Source organism: Diplotaxodon limnothrissa, linkage group LG4, assembly GCF_057381915.1.
Source record: "Diplotaxodon limnothrissa isolate DT_005_m linkage group LG4, D_limnothrissa_male_GT1.1, whole genome shotgun sequence".
Lineage (NCBI taxonomy): Eukaryota > Metazoa > Chordata > Actinopteri > Cichliformes > Cichlidae > Diplotaxodon > Diplotaxodon limnothrissa.
The window spans coordinates 6329856-6354777 of record NC_140599.1 but is presented as its reverse complement, the minus strand read 5'-3'; the positions used below and the strand labels follow the sequence as shown (position 1 = coordinate 6354777).

Here is a 24922-nt window from a genome sequence, read left to right as displayed (position 1 = left end):
TTTGCTGATATTAGTCAACAAAAAAGTTGCTGATACAGAATTTCTGCACTGATGCTGATTGGTGGATACCTAGGATAAATTTATAGGTCGTAAACCTCGACACAGAATCACGATTTACACACACAAAAATAAAAAAATAAAAAAAATAAAAAAACCAATCCTTCTCCCAAGGACAATGGCTTTTGCTTTTGCCTGCTCTTTATTCCTTTCACTCTGAATGCGATGAACCCAGCACTCGTGCAGATTCTCAGCAGTGGAAACTCAAGTCGCAGACAGACAGACATAGTGAAGCCATGTTGGACACAGTCAGTGAGTCACATTAAAAGGTTGCTAGTTTAGCTCAGTGGGTAACATATGTCGCATTGATAGACAGAGTAGGCCCAGGTTCGAGTCCCACCCACCCCTTTGCTGCACATCTTCCCTCCCCCTCTCTGTTTTCCTGTCTATCCACACTGTCTCTATCCAATAAAGGCTAAAAGGCAAAAAAAAAAAAAAAAAAAAAAAAACCTTAAAAAAACAAAACAAAACACTGAAATTTAAAAACCATTGTTCTGAGTCTAAATATAGACCGAGCAGCCCGTCAACGCATTTTGCTGATCAAAGGCAAAAGAGTTGCCTGCAACGCATTTATGTGGCACGAACATTCATCCGAAGAGAGCATTTCAACAACTTTTGCAAATTATGCTCAATTTCACACAGAAATTAATCAAGTGAAGAAGCAGAAAGAGTGAAACGTTTTAACATCTTACAACATTCCAGGAATTAGTCAAATTGCATGGCCCCTGACAAGCAAACACTTAGTGACAGTGGAGAAGAAGAACTATGGGCAGAAATCTGTGCCATCAGAAACTGAATTTGAAAAAGTTAAATTTGAATTTTAATGGCTCGGATTGAATCTGAATTGTAACTTGAATAAATGCTTTTAAAAACTGAATATGAATTAGCCTAATTTGAAATTCAATTTATTGGTTTGAAAATGATCAACATTAAATTGAATTTTATATTCTGAAAATGAATTTATTTGCTTTGAAACTGTATTTTATCCTTTAAAAGTTTAGCTCTCGAATAATCTCAGATTCACTTCACACCATTCAGTTTCAGTTCTACAATTCAGTTTTTTGGGACTTACACCCGGTTCCGGTTCAAGAGTAATGAGCGCAGATTAATAGAACTACGTTTTACTAGCGGACCGAAAGTGTTACTGACGGGAATCTACAGCATCTTGAGCTGAATTAAGACTTCAGAAGTCATTCGTCATGTCGAATGACCAGCGGATAAACTCTCAGGTTGGTAATAAATGTATTACATGTACATGTATTACTGTAGCTGCCTCCACCAGTGTGTGAATGTGAGAGTGAATGAATAGTGGCATTGTAAAGCACTTTGGGTGCCTTGAAAAGTGCTATATAAATCCAATCCATTATAAGAACAAGCGTCACATTAACAAATGATAGCCGTACGGTAACTTTTATGCTTCTTGTAGCTGTTAGCTAAAGACGCCAATTTAGCCTAGTTTGCCCTGAATTCAGCTTTGACAAACAAATATGATCGACTGTTTCTAGTAGAATTCCAAAGTTGTCATCTTCTACCCTGTCAGAGCCCTGTATGCTTACAGCAGGGAAACATGCAAAACGGTGCCCAAACCTTTGTATTTTAGCTTTATTTATGTCTTACACAGCATCCCAACTCTTTAGCTAACTTAATAACTTTAGCTAAAGTGAATAGTTAGTCTAATTCATTAGTGCAGCATTACTGGATCACCTCTGAAGTGATATGATATACAACTATCACTGAAACAGCAAACTTTGTAAATAAACAAACAACACTTCTCATTCTCTAAACATTTGGCCACAGCTGTAGATTACACTATCAGTGCTTGTTCACTCTTGACAATAATTACATTTCTTTTTTTTCCTCTCTTTTATTTTTTTCTTATCTGTGTGAGCACCTGTGTGTACACCTGTGAGCATGAGCGCGCTTGTATTTAAAAGGTTCCTTCATGTAATGATCTGCTAGAGGGTGTGGGGGAGCCACAGCCCCGTCCTCCAGGGCATGAAGCAGGTATGGAGGAGATCAAAACTCCAGACATCCAGAGGCCCTCAGAACACAAGAGACCAAGATGTTAAAAGATGTCCCCAGAGAGGTGGCGTCTGATACCCAACCTGACATATGGACACAGACATACAGGCACACACAGATACAGACATCCATTCCCACCCTCATGCTCTCATATGCAATTACTCCACACTCAACCAACGTGGAGACAGACATAGAGAGACACTGTACACACGATCACACTCCCCAAGCGTACTCTAAGAACCGGGTCTAGGTACCCTTGCCCCCGGAGGGGGAAACTGCACCCAGACCCAGGGGGTGTTACCCTTTTCCCTGGGGTGGGGAGAAGCAGACCGCCTCGACTCCGCAGCAGCAGGGAGGCCCCACACTCCAGACCCCAGACAATAATTACATTTCTAAATTCTCTTTGTGCATTTACAGGTAAACAATATCTAATATTTTATCTAAATGACTGCTTTGTCTTTGAAAAGGTGAAGAGCCTGCGGCCGGTGATGGTCCAGTTCTACTTTAAGTACATCCTTACGGTGGCTCACAGGACAAGGTTACATTCCTGTCCTGCCAGAAGAGAAGAGAAACTTCAGAGTCTTCATGCAGTTCAACCACACCTGTCATATTCGAGGGCCGGTGTCATGCAACTTTTCCATGCGTCCCTGGTGCAACACACCTGAATACAATTAGGTCATTAGCAAGAGTATAGCACTTGACTGCATGCTGAGGTGGCAACCCCTAACCCTACTCAAGTAAATTTAAGTAAATGTATGTATTTGGAAACATATACTTCTAAAATACTTTTATTGCACCATGTTCATTCACTCATGAGCTGCTGTAACATGAATCAAATGGCTGAAAACTATTCACTTTAGCTAACTTAATAACTTTAGCTAAAGAGTTGGGATGCTGTGTAAGACATAAATAAAGCTAAAATACAAAGGTTTGGACACCGTTTTGCATGTTTCCCTACTGTAGGGGTCTCTGCAAGCATACAGGGCTCTGACAGGGTACAAGATGACAACTTTGCAATTCTACTAGAAACAGTCGATCATATTTGTTTGTCAAAGCTGAATTCAGGGCAAACTAGGCTAAATTGGCGTCTTTAGCTAACAGCTACAAGAAGCATAAAAGTTACCGTACGGCTATCATTTGTTAACGTGACGCTTGTTCTTATAATGGATTGGATTTATATAGCACTTTTCAAGGCACCCAAAGTGCTTTACAATGCCACTATTCATTCACTCTCACATTCACACACTGGTGGAGGCAGCTACAGTAATACATGTACATGTAATACATTTATTACCAACCTGAGAGTTTATCCGCTGGTCATTCGACATGACGAATGACTTCTGAAGCCTTAATTCAGCTCAAGATGCTGTAGATTCCCGTCAGTAACACTTTCGGTCCGCTAGTAAAACGTAGTTCTATTAATCTGCGCTCATTACTCTTGAACCGGAACCGGGTGTAAGTCCCAAAAAACTGAATTGTAGAACTGAAACTGAATGGTGTGAAGTGAATCTGAGATTATTCGAGAGCTAAACTTTTAAAGGATAAAATACAGTTTCAAAGCAAATAAATTCATTTTCAAACCAATAAATTGAATTTCAAATTAGGCTAATTCATATTCAGTTTTTAAAAGCATTTATTCAAGTTACAATTCAGATTCAATCCGAGCCATTAAAATTCAAATTTAACTTTTTCAAATTCAGTTTCTGATGGCACAGATTTCTGCCCATAAAAAACTCCCTTTTAACAGGAAAAGGCCCCTCTCAGAACGAGGCACAGGACAGGACACCCACTTACTGCGGCTGGTTGGTGGCAAGAGGAAATACAAGAAAGTGGAGTGCAGAAAAAACACTTTCAAATTAATGTTCAATTTTAAAAAGTTAAGAATCCTTAAATTAGTTACAGATGAAGGGGGAGACCAATGGGAGCTCAGTGCTTCCGTGGTGCTCAGTGGGTGAGCAGGCAGCTATACTGCACATGGCTGGAGTTGTTCAAGTACGACCTGTGGCCCTTTGCTGCCTGTATTCCACATCTTCACTGCTCTACTATCAAATAAAGGCCAAAATGTCCAAAGAATATTTAAAAAGAAGAAGAAGGAGAGGAAAAAAAAAAAAAAAAACAGAGCAGACCACACATCAAGTTTAGTCTTCTATCAAAGGTTGAGAAAAAAAAAAAAATAGAAAACCCAAAATCACATAATTCCTGAATTATGGAGCTCACGAGTTTCATTATGGAAAAGTGGTGTAAATGTTCTGATTGGTTCCCCCACCGACACCACCAAGGGAAACCCCATCACTACAAGACACTGAGAAGTGTTTAACACTTCGCAACAATCTTATTAAATTAATAATCAGAGGACTGGGGACAAATGCGTGTATTTGTCCCAGTCCTCTGATTATTAATCAGTAGATCTTCACTTTCTTGACATTTTAAATTCTCATTTTAATATTTATACACTGAATTTCTTGAGGGTCTGCAGACACAAGACTCTAAACTACTCACTCTCATGTGTGTTCTTACAGATATGTTTATTAAATAGGCAAGGCCCATTTTACATAATGATTATTTGACATGCCGCTACTAGTACTACTAGCCCGTGAAAACAGCAGTGAAATGTCTTCTGTGACCTCTTAATGACAACTCTGTTCAGCTGCATTATGGGAATTGCAGGATCTAACAGATGTATTGCTTAAATGATGAATTGTGGAAATTGTGATACTTAAAAGAAAATCTGCAATTTAACTGAATGTTTTATATCATTAGCATGTTTTTTTAAAAATTAGTTTCTACATCACTATTTTGCTTTCCAAAACACTGTGGCTGCAAACTTTTCTAGACAAATTAGACTAAAAATAAATGAAATTAAACCCTTTCAGCATGAGCAGGGTTCCAATTAAAACACACCAGGTCTAATTTACTGTTTCAGTCTTTCTAATACAGTTATTTGCATCACATAGGAAAGGCTATCATATCATTCAAAATAGTACCGGTATACAGTGGGGCAAAAAAGTATTTAGTCAGCCACCGATTGTGCAAGTTCCCCCACTTAAAATGATGACAGAGGTCAGTAATTTGCACCAGAGGTACACTTCAACTGTGAGAGACAGAATGTGAAAAAAAAAAATCCATGAATCCACATGGTAGGATTTGTAAAGAATTTATTCGTAAATCAGGGTGGAAAATAAGTATTTGGTCACCTCAAACAAGGAAAATCTCTGGCTCTCACAGACCTGTAACGTCTTCTGTAAGAAGCTTTTCTGTCCCCCACTCGTTACCTGTATGAATGGCACCTGTTTGAACTCATCATCTGTATAAAAGACACCTGTCCACAGCCTCAAACAGTCAGACTCCAAACTCCGCCATGGCCAAGACCAAAGAGCTTTCGAAGGACACCAGGAAAAGTATTGTAGACCTGCACCAGACTGGGAAGAGTGAATCTACAATAGGCAAGCAGCTTGGTGTGAAAAAAATCAACTGTGGGAGCAATCATCAGAAAATGGAAGACATACAAGACCACTGATAATCTCCCTCGATCTGGGGCTCCACGCAAGATCTCATCCCGTGGGGTCAAAATGATCATGAGAACGGTGAGCAAAGATCCCAGAACCACACGGGGGGACCTGGTGAATGACCTGCAGAGAGCTGGGACCAAAGTAACAAAGGTCACCATCAGTAACACACTACAACGGCAGGGAATCAAATCCCGCAGTGCCAGACGTGTTCCGCTGCTGAAGCCAGTGCATGTCCAGGCCCGTCTGAAGTTTGCCAGAGAGCACATGGATGATACAGCAGAGGATTGGGAGAATGTCATGTGGTCAGATGAAACCAAAGTAGAACTTTTTGGTATAAACTCAACTCGTCGTGTTTGGAGGAAGAAGAATACCGAGTTGCATCCCAAGAACACCATACCTACTGTGAAGCATGGGGGTGGAAACATCATGCTATGGGGCTGTTTTTCTGCCAAGGGGACAGGACGACTGATCCGTGTTAAGGACAGAATGAATGGGGCCATGTATCGTGAGATTTTGAGCCAAAACCTCCTTCCATCAGTGAGATCTTTGAAGATGAAACGAGGCTGGGTCTTCCAACATGACAATGATCCAAAACACACCGCCCGGGCAACAAAGGAGTGGCTCCGTAAGAAGCATTTGAAAGTCCTGGAGTGGCCTAGCCAGTCTCCAGACCTCAACCCCATAGAAAATCTGTGGCGGGAGTTGAAAGTCCGTGTTGCTCGGCGACAGCCCCAAAACATCACTGCTCTCGAGAAGATCTGCATGGAGGAATGGGCCAAAATACCAGCTATTGTGTGTGCAAACCTGGTAAAGACCTATAGTAAACGTTTGACCTCTGTTATTGCCAACAAAGGTTATGTTACAAAGTATTGAGTTGTATTTTTGTTATTGACCAAATACTTATTTTCCACCCTGATTTACGAATAAATTCTTTACAAATCCTACCATGTGGATTCATGGATTTTTTTTTCACATTCTGTCTCTCACAGTTGAAGTGTACCTCTGGTGCAAATTACTGACCTCTGTCATCATTTTTTCATGATATAAAAGTGTGATAGTGATATTGCTGCTATAGCAACAGCGTGCTTTTATGCTCCCTAGTGCAGATCAGCGAGAAAAGCCTGGGCATGTCTGAAAGCTTCATGTCAGCCACTGACGATTTAGTACCTAAAAGGGAGCTACTTCAAACACCTCCCAGGAAGCACTGCATTTTGCAAAATGTGTAGGAAAACTGATCCTAAAGATGGAAGCAACAAGCACGTTTCACCAGAGGCAGAAACACATTAAAGTACAACCCGGCTACAAAGGAGGAGATGCTAGTAGGTGGTGATGTACGACCCAAATGTAAATAAATGACTCCACCGAGCGCTGCTGGAGCACTTGCTAGTTACACTGAACGTGATGGTTCTCTTATGTTGTGTCACTGGATATAATGCTGTGTTGTGATAATGTTTGAGACTATTTGCCCAATTCTAAAGAAATAAAATGCCCCCTACAAAAAAAGCAAAAGATAAAGACAAATTGCATCAAGGCTGATGCCTCCTGTCCACAAACGTGTGTCCTGTCGGACAAAAATTTCAAGAATTCAGATCTAGCGGGCAACGGCGTTGGGCCCCAGCTCCCTCGGCTCCATCTGACAGACACGCACGCAAACACAGACACGTTTTCATCCTCTTCAGGAACGGGGGTTTTGTCGCCTGTTGGTGAGGAGCTCAAGTTTGTAAAAGGTCATAAAAAGCTATTAAAAATTCATTAACTTAAAAAAATTAATAAGTTAAGGAAATAGTAAGAAAGATTCAGTTTGATTCAGATTAGGTCACCATTCTCAACACCTCATTTTACAGCAGCTGGGTAATTGTTTAAAATTTTTACTTGAAGGAGGGGTTTGTTTTTTTTTAAGTTTAGTTTTTTTCCTCGTAGAGGTTTGATGTACGTATTCTATAAAACTAAAAGCATCCAAACTGTGCTGTAAAGTTATGGATTTCTACTCGTTGGTTTACGTAAAATCCGCTTTGGTCGGGAGATTAAGTGAAGCTTTGTGCTCTTTGTCTGACTGTTTATACAAGAGGCCTGTTGTTCTCGGAAAACAGAAGCGGAAGTGGAGGAGCTGAAGGAAAATGTCTGCAATCAATGCAGTTCAGTTTCCTTGCATAAGCACGAAGGAAGACCTCCATTTCTGACCTGTTAGAAATACATGAAAGTGTCATTCGCCTTTGCAGATAACTGATCTCATGCTACGGCTCCCCTTGAAATCACAGTTCCTATTTAAAATGAATGTGGCTCCGATTGTTTTATGCAAAAAATTATAAAATTAAACCAGTTTTTGTATTTAAATGTTATAAATCAATTCCAACGTGTAGGATTTTTTGCAATTTTACAGCATTTTTGAACTATGTTCTCTGTGGTGTTGTATTTTTATTTGTGTAACTGTCTGCTGTCAGGGTTAATGCTGACTGAGCTTTGTAACACCCTGAAATGATTGGGGTGAAAACACCAGCTCAAAATACATGACAGTGACTTACATCCTGTAAAACATTATTTTAGTGCTTCCACATTCAACCAAAAGCTGAGAAACACCAAGAAACACAGATTACCACTTGATGTATAGAACAAATGCTTTAGCAACCTGGCTAGCCAATATTTGCAGGGAAGCTTCTGCTTTGCTAAAGAAACGCGTTATCTGTAATAAAAGCATGTGTTATATTTGGTTAGCACTGGTTTTGTGGCTTGTTTTTACTAGTTGGTAAAGTTTTAGCTTAGCTTTAGCTTTTCAGCCTAAGCAGTCAGCTTCTAAATATATATATATGTCATATAAGAAATAAAAATGAAAAAAGGTTAAAAAACACATTGACAATATTGTCAGTCAATAACGGGCCATAGTACAATTTAAGCAATTCTTTACAGTGCTGTAAAAATCCTTTAAAGAGAATAAATACAACATTTTTAACAACTACAGACTAGATGTACCAATCTTGTGGCAGAATTGCATTCTCTCTATTTAACTTGACTTTTCTGTTTTAGTTTTCAGTTTATTGATTTTATTGCAGACAATTATTTCTAAATCTTTGTGAAATGGTTTAAATAGTTTACTCTTTTCTTCCTTTATTTTATAAATAGAGCACAATTGTAATCATATGCAATATACAGCACTAACATATTGGAGGAATAATAGGTGCAGTTCATACAACTTCAGTACCCGTTCGACCAAAGTGTGGGCTTAAATGTGCACGTTTTAGTTTTTTAGAAAAACTGAAAAAAGCAAGTGACTAAGAATGGGGGGGGGGAAAAAATCTGTCCTATTTAATGGCATTACTGTGTGCAAGTGAGGCAGGACTCAGGTACATGCACGCACGCACACACACACACACACACACACACACACACACACGTAAACATGAGGGGCCCCATCCACCATGCACACCCGACCCCTGGCCCCAACAACCCTCCTCCCTTTCCTACTTTCGTTGTCTTCTTTTCTTGATCACTCCTTCTTCCCCCCACCCCTTGAATGTGTGTGCACCAACTAATGTAGGGAGAGGACAGATGGTTTGAACCAGACAGAAGAAACAATCAGAAAGATGGGGTGGAGGGGGTAGGTGGGGGTCTTCTTAAAGAGACAGATCTCATTTACCCCTTCACCTACATTACACGCGTGCCTCCACTGTCCTCATCCCTTCATTTTTACACCCTCTCCTCACCTTATTTTGGCTTGGACCTTTGTAATTACATTCTACATTAATATTGTTCTTTAAGTTTTAATGTCTTTTCTCTCTTTTATAGACTTAGAAATGAAGAACCAGTGGTTAGCTAAGTTTCTTTGTTTTTGCCTTTCAAAATAAGAAAGTAGAGGAAAATGCATTCTTACATCTTTAAATTTCACTTAAGCTCACATGTAACCATTTCTATTGCCCAGGCTGCTCAGATAACACTGCTAATGCTGCTTCTTTCCTTTTGTTACATTTGGATTTAGAAACAAACAGCAAAAATCTGACAATGCTCCACAGAAGATTTTAAGCAGTCATGGGCCAGGAAACAGACCAGTTCATATCACAGACTTGTGCCTGTAGAAATTAACCTTTTAATAGTTGGATCAGTACAGTTTGTTTTTACAGAGTAAAATATTTGAAATCGAAATACTTTGCACAAAACACCATTTCTACATGTATGCTGACAGAAATAATAACTAAACGGGATAAAACCATTAAATAGTTCCGGCAACACAAACACCCATTTGAAACAAAGCTTTCACACAGATAGGAAGACTCAGCATGAATATATACGACACCAGTTTGGTCCAAAAATGTAGACCAAGTGAAACCAGTTACTGCAAGAACTCAAATATCACAGTCATATCACACACTGCAAAATGATTTTACGTTGTCTGATTGGATCATTTATGCACTAATTCAAGTTAAAATAAAGCACATTTTTATTCATGGTTAGCTTTCATAATAAGTGGTTAGATTTTCACAAAAACAGATCAGTTTAATTCCATTACTTTATAGGAAACTGACTTCACTGTAGTTCCTATTATTTCAATGCAGTGAGCAAAACCTAAACTTAATGAGCATCACCAAAACATTTTTACCTGAAAGAAAAACAAAGAGCAGCTCTTTGTGTGCTTCTGTGCGACTACAGTGACCCTCAATGACTAAATACCTTCATTAATGTTTTGCTATTCTCACTGCAAAACTAATGAAATACAGAACACAGCCGAAAATAAACTTCCACAATACACCCAGTCTGGATGCTGGAATACTTTTCATAGAAGAGTACAGACTGCACTAGACGCACACAACAGCAGCTCTGTGAAATTACATCCGACTTAATCAGCAAACGGAAAATTGTTTATACTGCAAGCTTCCATTTGAGTAAGACGGCAAATTACTAGTAGTAGTATAGTGGTAGGAATTGTAGTACTGATGTACGTTAAGACTGTTGCTGCCAAGCGGAATGTTTTGTTTTTGTTTTTTTAACTGTAGCTTCAATAATTTGCATTTCAGGAGCAGATTGTCTCTATTGCAGGAAAAAAATGAATTACACAAGTATGTGGGACATTATCTCTGCTGATGAATGCCAGTTAGAACAGTAAAAGGATTATTCTTGTTTCTGCGAAGTTGTAACTGGCATAGACAAATGCTGTCCTTCATCTGCCTTCACGTAGCTGCAGTTGAGTTGAGGAATCTGTTCATGCCGTCTCAAAATTATCCACAGCTATTCTTTTAGTTTGAATGCACGGTTTACCTCTCAGTGCATCAACCACTGCAGAGCAGCAGCCTGTCTAATCAGATTACAACTGAGCTATCCCTCAAAACTGTTTGTCCAACATCCCCGAGCAATGCAGTTCAGCTGACATCAAAATTTAAACCACATTCATCCTCCTTCCTGTGACTCTCTCTGGATCCTTTTGGTTTGTCTGTCTGCTCCTCGTTCCCTTACCCGGTCTCAGCTCTTGTGCAGACGGGGCTGAAATGGTTCGGGGATCACGGCAAAAAACAAGAGGGCGAAACGAGCACACTGTACCAGAGAGTAACCAAAACAGCACAATGAGACCATGAACACGCTGAGCAGAGAGCGAGCAGAGAGAGCAGAGAGCGAGGATAAAGTATAAAGTCAGAGCATGCATGTGGGTGAGCGAGGCACAGTGCTGCTACCAGACGATTGGTCGCACCCCTCTTGCTCCCTCCGCCCACTTGTCCCCTCCTCCTTTGCCAGCCATGAGAGAGGAGGAAATAAAACCATAGCTCGCCTCTCTCCTTCAGCTCTGTGTACTGCTGTGTGAAAGTGCTAGCCACACACATCCAGCTCCTCACATGCATGATCGTTTGGGTGCATTTAAAGCTGCGGCACACTTTACATGGGGGAAAAGGCACAAAGCTTCAGCAAGGGAAATTACACAGAGGTGAAAAACAGAGCAAAGATTTACACACACTGCATACATTTCATAGCTAAGAAAAAACAAAGAAATCTGCTAAAAAACTTGAATGTTTCGATAGCATAGTGTTCACTGATAAACAAGATCTTTATTCCAACAAAGCTTTGTCAGCAGATATTCAGGCATCTGATATTTTAAACACTGCTTTTTATGAACAGAGTTTAACTGTGGTACAAAACCTACAGCCTCATCACGTATACAGGATTTTCTGGGCTTACCGGTAGTTTACAAACTCATAACACACATTTTTGGATGCTAATGGAGTTATAAAATGTCACTAATTGATTCCTTCTCTGTACTCCATTCACTGCCCATACAATTTTGTTACAATCATGTAGAAAATATAACATTTGCATTCATGTACCTTATTGATCCAAATGCTGGACAAACCATTCGTTTATTTAAGGAGAAGAGAATACTGGCTGGTTTAGCAAATTTACCTACGAGGCTACAAATGACCAGAGATTAAACACTGTGGAGCAAACTGGTAAACTTGGGCCATCCAGACATTCTGAATAATTTTGGGAGAATAAAATTGAGATGTTTTACACAGTCATCACCTCTCGATGGGGAAAGGCCTGCTTAAGATTTATTCAGACTACTGGAAATACAACTTGTTAAATTTAGGAACTGCTTAAATAGAACCTGTCTGGCAGGTGAAGTAGGCTAAGAAATGTCAAAAAGTGTCCTGTTACTTCTGGCATAAAACCAATACAGCACTTCATACAAACGTAACAGTCAAACATGGTGGTGGAAGCATGAAGACTATGACTGTTTTGCTGCTTTCAGGAGCTGGATGACTTGTAGTAATTGATGGAACCATGAATTCTGCTCTCTATCAGAAAATCCTAAAGGAGAACATCCAGAAGTCAGATTGTGCACAGAAGCTCAAATCCGCTTCAGTTATGCAGCAGAGCAGTGATCTGCAACATACCAAAAATTCCAGCTTTGGCGAAAGCTTTTTCACACCACTACATGTTAGCTTCACCAAGAGATTCAAACTTTAGAAGCAGGTGGGACAAAGTCTGAGGCCATGGTTCTGAGCCAGAAAAGGATAGATTGTGCGCTCTGGGTTCAGAACAACTTGCTTCCTCGAGGTCGAGCTTGGGTATCTCAGGGTCGTGTTCATGAGTGGGGAAAGAGTAAGACAGAAAATTGATGGACAGACTGGTGTCTGCAGGAGAGGCTGTACCAGTCTGTTGTGGTGAAGACACCAGCGTCATGGAGAAACTGTGGATTATGGCCACAGGCTGTGGGTAGTCACCAAGATAATGCATACAATGGCAAAAATTAACTTCCTCCAAGGGAAGTCCAGATTCATCCTAATGAGCCCACAACGCTCACTGGACTGGTCGTGTTGCACGCAAACGGTGACGTCACCATAGCTCCATAACATTTATACCAGTGCTGAGGGCATGAGTACTAGTCCTGCAGTATTTTCCAAACAGATGTCAACACTCAGACAAAAAAGTTTTTCCACAGAAAATCGCCTCTTTTCAAACTGTTGCAACATTTCCCCCTAAAATGATGGTCACATGATCAACCACTCATGTCTTCAAAAAAACTGAGGACTGCACAACCAGCCAACATGATGCCAAAATGCAGCGAGCACTACCGGATGTGACATCACTTTTAGCGTGCAGCAAAACTTGAGTGAAATGGGCCCATTAGAGATTGTTATGAGTGCTGTCACTTGGGAGGGGCTCATAGTAGAGCGATTGCTCATCCACAGCAGAAAGAGCCAGTTAAGGTAGTTCAGGCATCTAATTACGGTGGCTTGAACGTTAGATGTCTGGGGCAGACTCAGGACATTCTGACTTTGGTCTTAACATCTCCCCAGAAGACCTGACACAGTGGCCAGGGAGGGGGATGTTTAAACGTTACAAGCCAGGGAGTTTGGGATTCACTAATGCGATGAAGACAACATCACCTAATGATGCACAAACTTTGACAGACCTCTTAGACTCGTCAGAAGTAGAAGGGCAGTTTTGATCATGGAAACTGTTTTGTCCACCTCAGAGAAAAAAAACAACAACTCAAGTGGGAAAGTGTTAAGATTTTTTTTTGTTTGTTTGTTTGTTTTTTGGGTTTGGGGGGGGTCAAATCTAAAACCACTTCCTCGTCTTCTGACTTGGACACTGCATGCTAAACAGTGCCCCATTAAACCAGATAGCAGGTTTATTACAAAAGCATTTACAGCCAAGCTTGTTGTGGAGATGATTTTATATACGTCAAACTCAATTACAAGAATGGACAAACAAATGGTGCCTAAAATATCTAGAATATAGCTGTTGCATCCATTAAAAGGGAAAAAAAGTGGGGGGACACAACATGTACAGTAACTTCACTCAGCTGCTAAAAAGAAAAAAAAGCCAATACAAAATGTGTAACACCATTACAGAAAGGGAGGAAATGACATTTAGCTTTTGAAGCCACTTTCATAAGAAAAATGGAAGGATATCAGTATTTCAGAGGATGTTCCCAGCCATTTAACTGCTAACACTGTGATGTTATTTGGACGTGATCTATCAGTCAGTCTATGAGTCGCAGGAATCTTTTTCTCTTTTAGAGGTTTTCAGTGAAAATTAATAATTATTATTATTATTTAAAAAAAAGATTCCTAAACAGTGAAACAATGACAGCAGATATGCTGGCATGCTTCACGTGCAGCAGTATTTTCAGGATTCCATGCATTTTTTTCCTTTTGAAGGAAATGCAAACAGGAAGCTGTAACACATGAAGACTAATGCATGAAGAAAGTAGAACAGGTTGCAGCCTCCAATGCAATTTCTCCTGTTTTGAAAGGAGCCAACATCATCATTTCCTTTTTGGATACAAATGGAAAAATGAGTCGAGACTCAAAGGAGACTGGAATTAATTCCCACAATTATGAAATTACAAAATTTTGGTGTGCTGTGCATAATAGCCTCATGTCGCGGTGAAGGCGGGGTGCAAATCCTAGCACACTGAACGCTAAAGATAACATTTTGGTGCCAAAGGTCACAGCATACCAGAATCAGACACTAAACCCTGCCTCTAGAAGCAAGGACATACAAAGATACTACAAAGTGGGAATAATAATTATTATTATAATGGTTTTTAGCCACACACTAATTATGGGTGAATTATGTTTATTCAAAATTCCAACTTTTTTTCTTTTTGCTTTGTTTGTTGTTTATAGTTTTAGTGCAAGGAAGAAAAAGTCTTCAGTGGAAAATAAATAAATAATCGATCTGTTTTAAAGTACAATTGTTTGCATAATACTGACCCAACAACTAAGTATTGGCCAATGGCGTCTGTAAATACCATTATATTTCCTGATGTCAGACAGCGGGGCTAATACCAGTTGATACTGATATTCTGCAAGTTGCCCGTGCGAATGTTTAGAGGGAGTGTAATAAAAAATGTGAACTTTGCAGGAATGCACCTAAAATCAAAGGCTAATTTTAATATTTTGTTTGACTACATCTCTTGTAGAATCAGTGTAAGACAATTATTACAAGACTTCAAAGACTTTAAAAAACGCAAAAGAAACACAATAAATAAGCTAGCCTATAATCTGTAGCAGCTCTCGTTTTACCTGTGACATCCAACAAGACTTTTTTTTTTTTAAGTGCCAGGTTGCTGCAACAGAATTTTGCAGAGCATGGGTAACAGATGGAAAAAAAACACACACACACCTACCCATGCCATTTATATTTCAACTGGGTTTAACGGGATTTTTGGTGGGCGTCACCACTGATTTTCTTCACGCCAACAGCAAGCGTTCTATACATTTCCCCTCTCCAAAGAGGGAGGCTTGTTCTCTCTGAGAACCCACACACACACAAAAACTCCCCTCCCTTCTCTCCCCTCTCCTCTTCCTGTAGCTATACAACCCCAGCTTTCCACCTTGCCAAACCCTCTGCAGCCTTACACAGTAACCAAACAGCTCTCTCTGAAACTTACAACTCGTCCATCTTTAACGTCCATACATACAAACGCAAAAGGTACCGTTCAAAACACGGTCAGAGGTCAGGACAGGCAGGGCCAGCGCCCCCTGCACTGAGACTTGTGGAATATAAAGAAGGAATTGAACCTTCATTCTTTTAGTTAAGGGACTGACACCCCCACCCCACCTCCTTCAAATAGCCCAAAGGGCTTGTTCCTTCAGAACAGCCGCCACTCCCACACAAACACACACACACCCTCCTTGAGGTTCAGAAGCAACTGCAGGAGAGCAGTTTTAAGACGTTTAAACGTATGTACTCTGGCAACTTTCTTTTAAACACGTGTAGAAACGCGAGCACCCCCGAAACCTTTTACTTCCACGTTAGAATCACAATAAATGAGAAACATTCAAAACGGTATCAAAACAAGCAGCTTATTGAGTGAAAGTAGATAAAAATAAAATATATGCTGGAATCTATTATTTTGAGTGTTTTTGCCCAAATGCGCACGTCGCCAGAAAACGCCTGATTCGTTGCCCCACAGTCTTTGTTTGACAACTGGAGGATTTTAAACATTTACAAAATAATTTCGTAAAATCAGCGTTTGCTCAAACAGCTCGCACACGCTTGTATGCTGGAGATGAGCAGATGTTTTGCATAAATATTTAAACGCGATCATTTTGCGACATAATTTGGATAATTTAGCTCTGGCTGACGGACTACACGAACAGCCATTTTAAGAAAGGGCTTCCACAAATTTCACAGTTTTCCGTCATGTTAATATTTTTCTAATTTTTTAAAATTTACTTAAATTTAAAAGAAAAGCACACACACACACTGGAACACGTGATGTAGGCCACGGGGCGACCCGGGCGCTGACGAGACCCAAAGTGACACACTGTGGAAAAAAAAGAATAAGGAGCAATCTGTACAGTGGCTGCTTCATTCAAGGCTTCGCCATTTTGCCCCCCATGCCTGACGTGGTGCAACTCCTCTTTGCGTGGACGCACCACGTGTTGTGAAGCCACGAAGGGCCACAAGCTCGTCCCACGGTACCCCCGCACCCACCCACTCACAAATCACCTTTATTATGGCTCTTTAAGGTGATCACAGTCAAGATCTGGGACTCTTCACGCACCCGCTAAGACACCTGAAGGCATTACAGCCATGTTAGCTCCGTGTGTAAGGCGAGTTTGGCAATAAGTGACCACACTCGGCCCCACTCATCCACACAAAGACCACGCTGCTGGGATGTGTGTGCCACAGCCATGTTGCAACGTTTTTACTCTGCTTTCGTGGCGCAGGGCGGGCGCCCCAAAAGCCAGCTCAGTTTGAAATATTCGGCCTTTTTCATACAAAATCCCACGAAGAGTGATTACGCCAAATCGTAGCATTTATTAAAAGGCAACAAGTGTGGAAATGGGGTGGAATCTTCTACATTTCCTGGCCATTTTGGCTCATGGTGAATACGCACACACATATACATACGCACACATGTGGCCAAATGGCGGAACATGGAGAACTGTGCTCAACTCGTATCTGTGCCAAAGGTTACGGGCATAAATGATGGGCTATAAGAGAATTGCATAGTGCTGTTTGTATGAAGCAGGTCAAATGAGCACAATGGACACCAGTTAGAGCTACTACTGAACCGCAGAAATTTCATTGACACTCACCCAATTACAAAGAAGCCACAGCTACAGGTACACTATCAGGCTGCCACATAAATGTGTCCGAGTTGGCGTGAAGCAAAAGGTATTTAAATGTGAAATATTCACACCCAGCACCTATTCTGGGTTAAAACGAGCATTATATATTTAAAAGAAATACTACAATTACTAAACAGCACAGCTGTGTTTTAATTGGAAAGACGTGTTATTAATTTAACTAAAAAAATAAAATAACAGCTCCATTAAATTACAATTTCCTCGTCAAATACATTCTAAAAGAAACCTATAAACGAAATAAAATAATCAACACACCGCATTTCCGTCACAACTCACAGCATCATTAAAAACTGATTTGTTTTCAGAGTGTGAACGTTAAACCGAAGAGTTTTAATAAAAGCAAAAAGCGAATATTATCCATGCACACGTTAAAGCACTGAAAGGTTGTCCAACACGTGAAACCACACCACTATACATTTATAAAATACATATGTGCCAGTGCATTTTTAAAATCGTGTTAAAGAAATTGTGTAGTGGCTGTAGTGTAAGGAAAGAGTAATTACATAAAAGGCTGGGCCTAGAGCATATAGTAAACCACAGGACGTGCTCACATCAACACTGCGACTTTACGAAGAACCTATATCTACGTGCTTGTTGAGCTCACTCTAAAAACACAGCAGCATTTTAAAAGGACGAGTAAAAATCCAACCACACTGCACAGAACGGCAGGCACCTAGCTAAAGCTGTCACAGTTCAGCTCCACAGCAATGGCCGACAAAGTTGAGGGTCCACGCTACACTGCCACACCAACAAACACAGCCAAGCTAGCCACTGCTAGCCTCACAATGGCTTCTAACGTCAAGTGGGCGCAAGGGCCGAAATCTGTGTCCCACTAATAGCAAATCATTCAGTGAAGTCGTTGTTTTCACTTATTACCCCATGAGAGAAAGACCCACATAAGGTGATGCAACACATGAAAGGTTTTTTCCCCTTTTCTTTTTGAGAAAGGAGGGGGAGGGGTGATACAAGTGCTCAATGTACCTTTGCTTCTTGGGGACGGAGTGTTCGACCTCAATACGTTTCCCATGAAGTTCCACTTTACCTGAAAAAAGGAAAACTGGTTCAGAACAAAGTGTGGCTAAATGCTAACTGTGTACTAGCTGCAAAGGCCTACGAAGGGAATCTACTGTATTCAGGGAACACAGTGTGGGTTGCCTTGCGGTTCACTTATTTCCAATTAAACCTGGTGATCTTCCAAGCACTCGTGAAAAGTACTAAGAAGCAGTTATGTTGAAAGTGCTCAAAACATGCCCTAAAGTCGGGGAGCAAGTGAATAGTGTACATCACGTCACTTTCCGTCTGCTTGAATCCCTCAGAAATGCCAAGCGATAACTATACGTTTATCAGTTTAACTCTGAGTGGCAGTTAAAAGGTTTCAAAGCCCACATGGTTGTAGTGTGAGAGGGTTGTTTGGAGAGTTTGGTGAGGGTTCAGGAAGGATCAGAGGGAGCTGACTGGCATGGCGACCTTGCCTCCTCACGTTACATGTGTAGGGAACCATGAGAAATGGGCCACAGAGCTGTCGCCACGCAGGAAAGCGAGCTGTACCATAGCAGGGTAGGTTTGTGTAAATTCTGGGTTGGTCTGAGGCCAGGTTTGGTAAGGGCTAATTTATTTGTTTCTGCCTTTGTCATAGTGGACTCCCGGCTTAAAGGGGGAGGGGAAGCAGCAAGGCTTCATCCTATATCACAAGAGAGTAGGCTACTCTATCCAGTGCTCAGGGGTGCAAGATATTAAAACGCCTACCAGAAGCACGCATTAGCTTGAAATGCACGTGTCATAATTAGCACAGTACTGTTAGAATCTCCTTTGATAAATTACAACGATATCAAGGAAAGCTTCACCAATGGCTGTGTTTTACAGTATAGCTTTACACTACGTGCGCCCCCCCCTCCTGCAAAAGTTGAATGGCTCCCGTGGGTGTGTAGCTTTCCACACACTAATATTCCTTATTCTAACACCAATAAAATAATTTCAGGAATTTATGTATTTATTTAATCTCGCGTGGAGCCTCGGGAGGCGAACGGATAATAAAACTGGGATACACCGCTGAAGGTGAGCATGCAACCGGGGCTGTGCGCCGGCGTCTACGGCTTCCCTATATATAGAATGAATGAAATTAAAGGTGGAAATAAGAGAAGGCTTTTTTTGGTGACTTGTAGTCCACCTTAACTCACCAGAAAATGTCTCGATAGCCTTCATGGCCCAGTGATCGTCCGGACAATCCACAAACGCATAGCCGGTTTTCATTAGAAACTGTCCGGTGTATGGGATCTTGTGTTCGTCAAAGGTTTTTCCTAAGTCCTCGGCAGTCACGCTTTCGCCTAGATTCCCAATGTATAGCTTGTGCATTGTGGAAATTGTTTTCCCGAGCCCAAAAAAAGAAAAAAAAAAACAAAGCCCAGAATAACTAAAGATTGGAGCCAGCAAAAAGTTTCTGCTGAATGTGCTAATAGCGCAACAAGATATTGTCACACTTGCCACTCAAACAGAAAGTGTAAATCACGCTAGAGGACAAAAGTACGAAATAAATTTGAATTCACGATGACAAATTCAAATAAAAAAAAATGTAAAAAAGTAGAATCAGGTGGTAACGTTGAATATTGCTGTAAATCCAGTTGAATAAGTGGAGCAGGAGAAGAAATGAAACCCCCTGACTTGCAGCCGGCCCCAACAGACGAATAAAGCAGCAGCCTATAGCCTCTATCGCGCTGTGGAGGAGGTGGGTTGGACTGGGTCTGATGATGGGTCTATGGCAGAAGAGTGGGAAAAACTATGGCGGGATCAGATCGGGAGAAATGTTTTCCTCTCTCTCTCCGCCTCTCTCTCTAGTTTTCTATCCTTCCCTCTTTCGGCGATCCGCCTGCTGCCGGCAGAGGGGTGACGCCGCCCCTCGTCGACTCCAATTCACGTTTTTTTTGTGTGAGAGAGGAAACCACGTGGTGTAGTTGGAGTAGGTAAGCAAGGCGGAAGGGAGGGGGCATCCCCCTCTTATCCCAGGGTTTTCACCAGATGAGCGCGTGTGCGTATGTGCGCCTTCATGGTAACAGAAGCCGAGACTCCCAATTCCGTGCTGTACAGTAGTGGACAACAGTACAGTTTGCGTGTTTTCCTGAGCGGTGGGGGGTATGCATCACGATGTACATGTAGACACCCGCGCTTAATACGGGCGAATATGGAGAATTGCAGCTAAAAGCTGATAGCGTGTGAGCGTCTACTTTGTTGGTATTTATTTTGTTGGGGGGTATTTCCTCCACCCTTCAGTCTAGTGGAAGGCCTCGGTGGCCATAGCCGTTTTACATTTAAATAACAAGGCACCGCCCGCTCATTCTACTGCGTAGCACCCCCACCCCTGTTGTTGCTGTTCCCGCCCTCTGGATGGGTATGATTTGTGCTAAAGTTAAAGAAGTTGTCTTCGTGACGTTACATAAATGACCTATGGTGAACCCATGGTGGCTGTCAAACAGCGGGACGGGGCCTCCATTTTGTTTTAGGGGCCACAAGTGTGCTGTAGTAAGATGGTAGGAAACCCATGTCCTCGTTTTCATACGTCGTCGCCAGGGTCCTTTTCCCCACCAACTGGAACAATGTGTCAGCTATGGCGTCGATGCATTACAACCAGGCACACTCTCGTAGTTCGTCTCGCTTTAAACACTTTACTGTGTGTTGTAGTTTCCCTGTGAGGTCATGGCTCCCAACAGGCGATACCCAGAGTTAAAGTACAGCGGGAACATGGCGCGCTAGCCTCTTCTCCAGCAATTTCTGCACATTTCTCGGTGTGAGGCGCACACAGGAAGTAATACCATGGCGAAGTCGCTCGCTACGCTTCACACGCACACTGCGCGCCCCTCTGGGTGGATGTCTCCTCAAAATGGAGGCAGTGCGTGATGCAGGCCTGCCTCTCCCCCACTCACTCACTCATCACGCTGGAGTTTGGCTGTGGATATCGGCTCCCTTCTCTCCAGGTTGTGCCAGTCTCGTCTCATGGTTTTCTAATTTTGACGGGCTTGGTCTTGGCTTTTAAAGGGTCCCCTTTTCTCTGTGCACGAGGTTTGGACTTTTTAGCCATACTGCACACGCCCGGGGGGATACGTGGCACTCTGGTGAAGCTTGCTTTGGTTAGAAAATGGCTTCCACTCACAAAATGGATTCAAACCCTCAAAGAGAAATGGAGCTCTCGCCAGTAACTGTTGAATCATCAGGAGTGGGTTTTTTTGTTTGTTTTTGTTTTTTTACAGGGGGAGACATTAAATCTGAAAAGCACATCACATATTTCCCTTTTTTTTTTTTTTTTTTAAACTAGGCCTACTGGCTGTATTTTGTAACAATATATTTAATCAGTGTCCACTTTTTCCTCAGTGTCGTTTGACATTTAGTTTAGTACAGCGATGGTTAAAAACATCTGTACTTACATATTCCTTTCAGAACAAATTTGTTACCAGTTTTAATTCAAAGTCAGATTAAGTCCACAACTGTTTGTCTCAATCACAGACAGACATCAGTCACAACAAGCATTTATTGGCGTTTAGCTGCATTTAAAAACAAATGTTAAAGTGCTCAGTGTGCCATAGTGCCTTAGTTCACCTTAACTCAGCAGGAAACGTCACAATAGCCTTGGTGGGGTTTTGTCCTGAGATGGATAAGGCACAAAGGACACCCCCACCCAACCCCCACATGTCCATTAAAGCCTCAGCTGTGATTAAGACCAGGAACTAAAACCTGGCCTTCCATACGTGCCTGTTTAAGATTCAAACATAATCTCGTGTTTTTGTTGTGTAGCGTTAAAACGCACACCTTTATGCTTTATGGACATTTTTTTTAAAAACAGAATTGTTTGTTTGGCTGACGAGGTGAACGTTGTTTTTATGAAGTCAAACCTCTAAAATCCAAATTTCCATTGTATCAGAGTTAAAATGTTAAACGATACTTTTTTTTTAGTGTGTGTGGGGTTGTTACACTGTCTAGATACTCTCAGCCGTCTCAGAGCGTATGTCCCCTGTATTCAGTTTTCCATGAAAACTATAATAGTGTCCTCCTGTGCTTACCTGGAGCTGAAGCATCTAAATGAAAATGCAGAGTAATTAAGTTGATGAACTTCACTGCTAACCACCAGATTCCTCCTACAAATCAACAAATGCCTTCCTTTGTTCTCTGAAACTTTCTAAAAACTGTATCACAAGATCCTGTCTGCAGTTACTCTTCTGTGTGTGTGTGTGTGTGTGTGTGTGTGTGTGTGTGTTGGAGGCAGAAGGGTTGATGGGCGGAGGTCAGATGCAATAGAGGAACTGCAGGAGGAGGGGAACAGGCTGAGGAAATGTGAATGAGTAAATCTCTCATTTATTTCCTGCCACACTTGTAATGTGAGATCACTGCATTGCAGGTGATACAGTCGTTCTTTAAAATCACCCGGATGGACAAATGATGATGTTTGATTTTTGGAACTAACTTTGTGAAGACACATTTCAGAAACAGCCACATTCCAGTGGAAGTTCAGTTAGCTGCTGTGTATCCCTGATCGTCAGGAGCCGGCAAAAGACGAATTCCAGTCAGAGCTGAACCATCGCAGGAACCTCGTTCCACTTTGAACTGAAAGTTTAGATCTCTAATTACATTAATTGCAACCCTTTAAGTGTGAGGTGAAAATAGGAATTATTGTAATCTGCTCGCTGTTAAAAATCAAAACCATCAGTGTGTGTGTCTATAAAAGCCCACTCTGTGCCACTGAGCTACAGGGGGAAACCTGTGCATCAGTCAGCTAAACAATCCCAGCCTAACAAATGTGCACGGGCCTAAAAGCTGCAGGTAAAGTGTTTGTTAGAGATGCAGGAAGACGTTGTTGTCTCAGTGTTTTCATGAAGCCTGAGGAGCAACCAGAGCAGCCCTTTAATGAGTGTTTTTACGTATGATGCTGTCGGAATAAGGCAAGCTGCAAAATCCCCAACGTGAAGTTTTCATTCATCACTTAAAAAAACAAAATACACAATCACTGTTCTGAGAGGCTGCGAGGGCATTTATGCCCAAAACGTTCAAGAAGAAAAGTCGGACCTCGCCTGCTTTGTGCCCGTTTTAGGCCCAGTGCTCCTCCTTGCAGAGCCTGCAGGTAGGAAACGTCTCGTTTCAGCATCTTTGTGGAGAAAACAAAAAGACAAACAACAGTCCTCATTACTGTAATGATGAGTTTGCTCAGGCAGGAAAAGAGGAGACCTTGTTCAAAATCAAATAATGAGGTCTGAGCTTTTATTTATTTATTTATTTGCCTTTTTTCAGAAATGAGCAACAGAGTTTGACCGCAGATTCCAGTTTTCTCTACAAAGTCAGCTAAATATGCTCTTCGTAAAGCTCGGGCCCTCTGCTTGCCAATTTCCAAATATCAGATACGTAACATTTTTGCTATTAAATGTAAAGCGAGCACTCTTTCATTCACACTGTATAATAGTCATTCGGTTTCTGTCACGTTTGAAGAGTTTCAGTTAGGCTTCTTCCACCACTTCCTTCTTAGTGCCCTCTCTCTCTCTCTCTCTGGGTTAGCACAGAGCAAACATGCATGTCAGTCATGTGTCACAGCTCTTCCTGTCTGCAGTTCAAAACACATCTCTGCAGATGATCTCCATGCTATCTGCTGCACACACACAGTCGATAGAGGATGTGCTGCTGCTGGATTAATGAGATCCACCATCAGTGTGCACAGCCTGCACGTTAGTCCTGTTCATCTCAGCATTTCTCCCCATTGCTTCTTCCCCGTGTTGCCTTTTCATAATTATGACCTCAGACTTACTTTCCAGCTGCTCTGACCTCTGGCCTCGTTGCTGCTGGCTGATTGGGACTATTACAGTGTAGTCATGTGACCTGCTGGACAGCGAAGAGTCTTAATATGTAAATGTGGAAGTACCAGCATTCACACTCTGCACTGTTTGTGTGTATTATCTGCTTCACGTGCTTAAACAGCACAGATTTCTTCAGTGTAGTGAAAGCGATACAGATGTGAACCAAGAGGCAGTTGTTTCATTACAGATGTGCCTCCGCCACCTGCCAACACCTCTGTAATCTGGTCCAGAAACAAATGTTGGCTCCTTTAAATATTTGTTTCTGACAGATCTATTCTGGTTCGATGGCTTTATAATATCAGAAAATTCAAAATGAGAAAATGAAACAAGCATTCAGATGTTGGACGTTTAATATGAACCTCCAGAGTAACTAAAGTACACTTTTTTAAATCCTTAGCACTAAAGTTGAGTACATAGTTACTTTCCACTGCTTCTATGAAGACCTGCTCTGGTCTTTTCTTTTTCCGCAGCAGCCTCAGAAGCGATCAGACAAAAAGGATATTTTGAAAGGACGCGATGACGACTGGGCACCCATCATGACCGAAAGCTCCTCATCGGCTGCTAAATGGACCTGGAGGAAACATCCTTCTGCCAGTATTGTTTCCTTCAGGTTTTACCACAAGCACTGGGGGAGAAAAGAGACAAACAAATCAGCTGTATATATTTCTACCATCTTTGCTATGTTGGTTTTTTCTGTTTTACAAAAACAGTAGGTAGAAATGTAAGTAATGAAAAGTACTCAAGCAGACTAGAGTCTGCACGTTTTTAAAAAGATGTTCGATGAAACGTGACAGGAATGTGAAAAAGGCTTCAGGGGAACTCATGGAAAATGTATAAAATGTGCAACATTTTCAGTGGGAAAGAAGGAGAACGTGCCATTTATAACCTCATCACTTCTTGTTTTCATTTGATCATTTTT

The 24922-nt window shown here is 41.4% G+C and overlaps 1 protein-coding gene across 2 annotated transcripts in view; it reads right to left on the bottom strand.

The window, feature by feature from the left end:
- Positions 1 to 19531, bottom strand: part of igf2bp1 (insulin-like growth factor 2 mRNA binding protein 1) — a 41529-nt gene extending 21998 nt beyond the window's left edge. For both annotated transcript variants that reach the window (XM_085352029.1, XM_085352028.1), the window contains exons 1-2: positions 19357 to 19531; positions 18161 to 18221 (exon numbers count right to left, since the gene is read on the bottom strand). In XM_085352029.1, coding sequence (XP_085208155.1) covers positions 18161 to 18221; positions 19357 to 19531 — 236 coding nt within the window. The remainder of the gene's footprint in view (positions 1 to 18160; positions 18222 to 19356) is intronic.
- Between the last annotated feature and the right edge of the window lie 5391 nt (positions 19532 to 24922).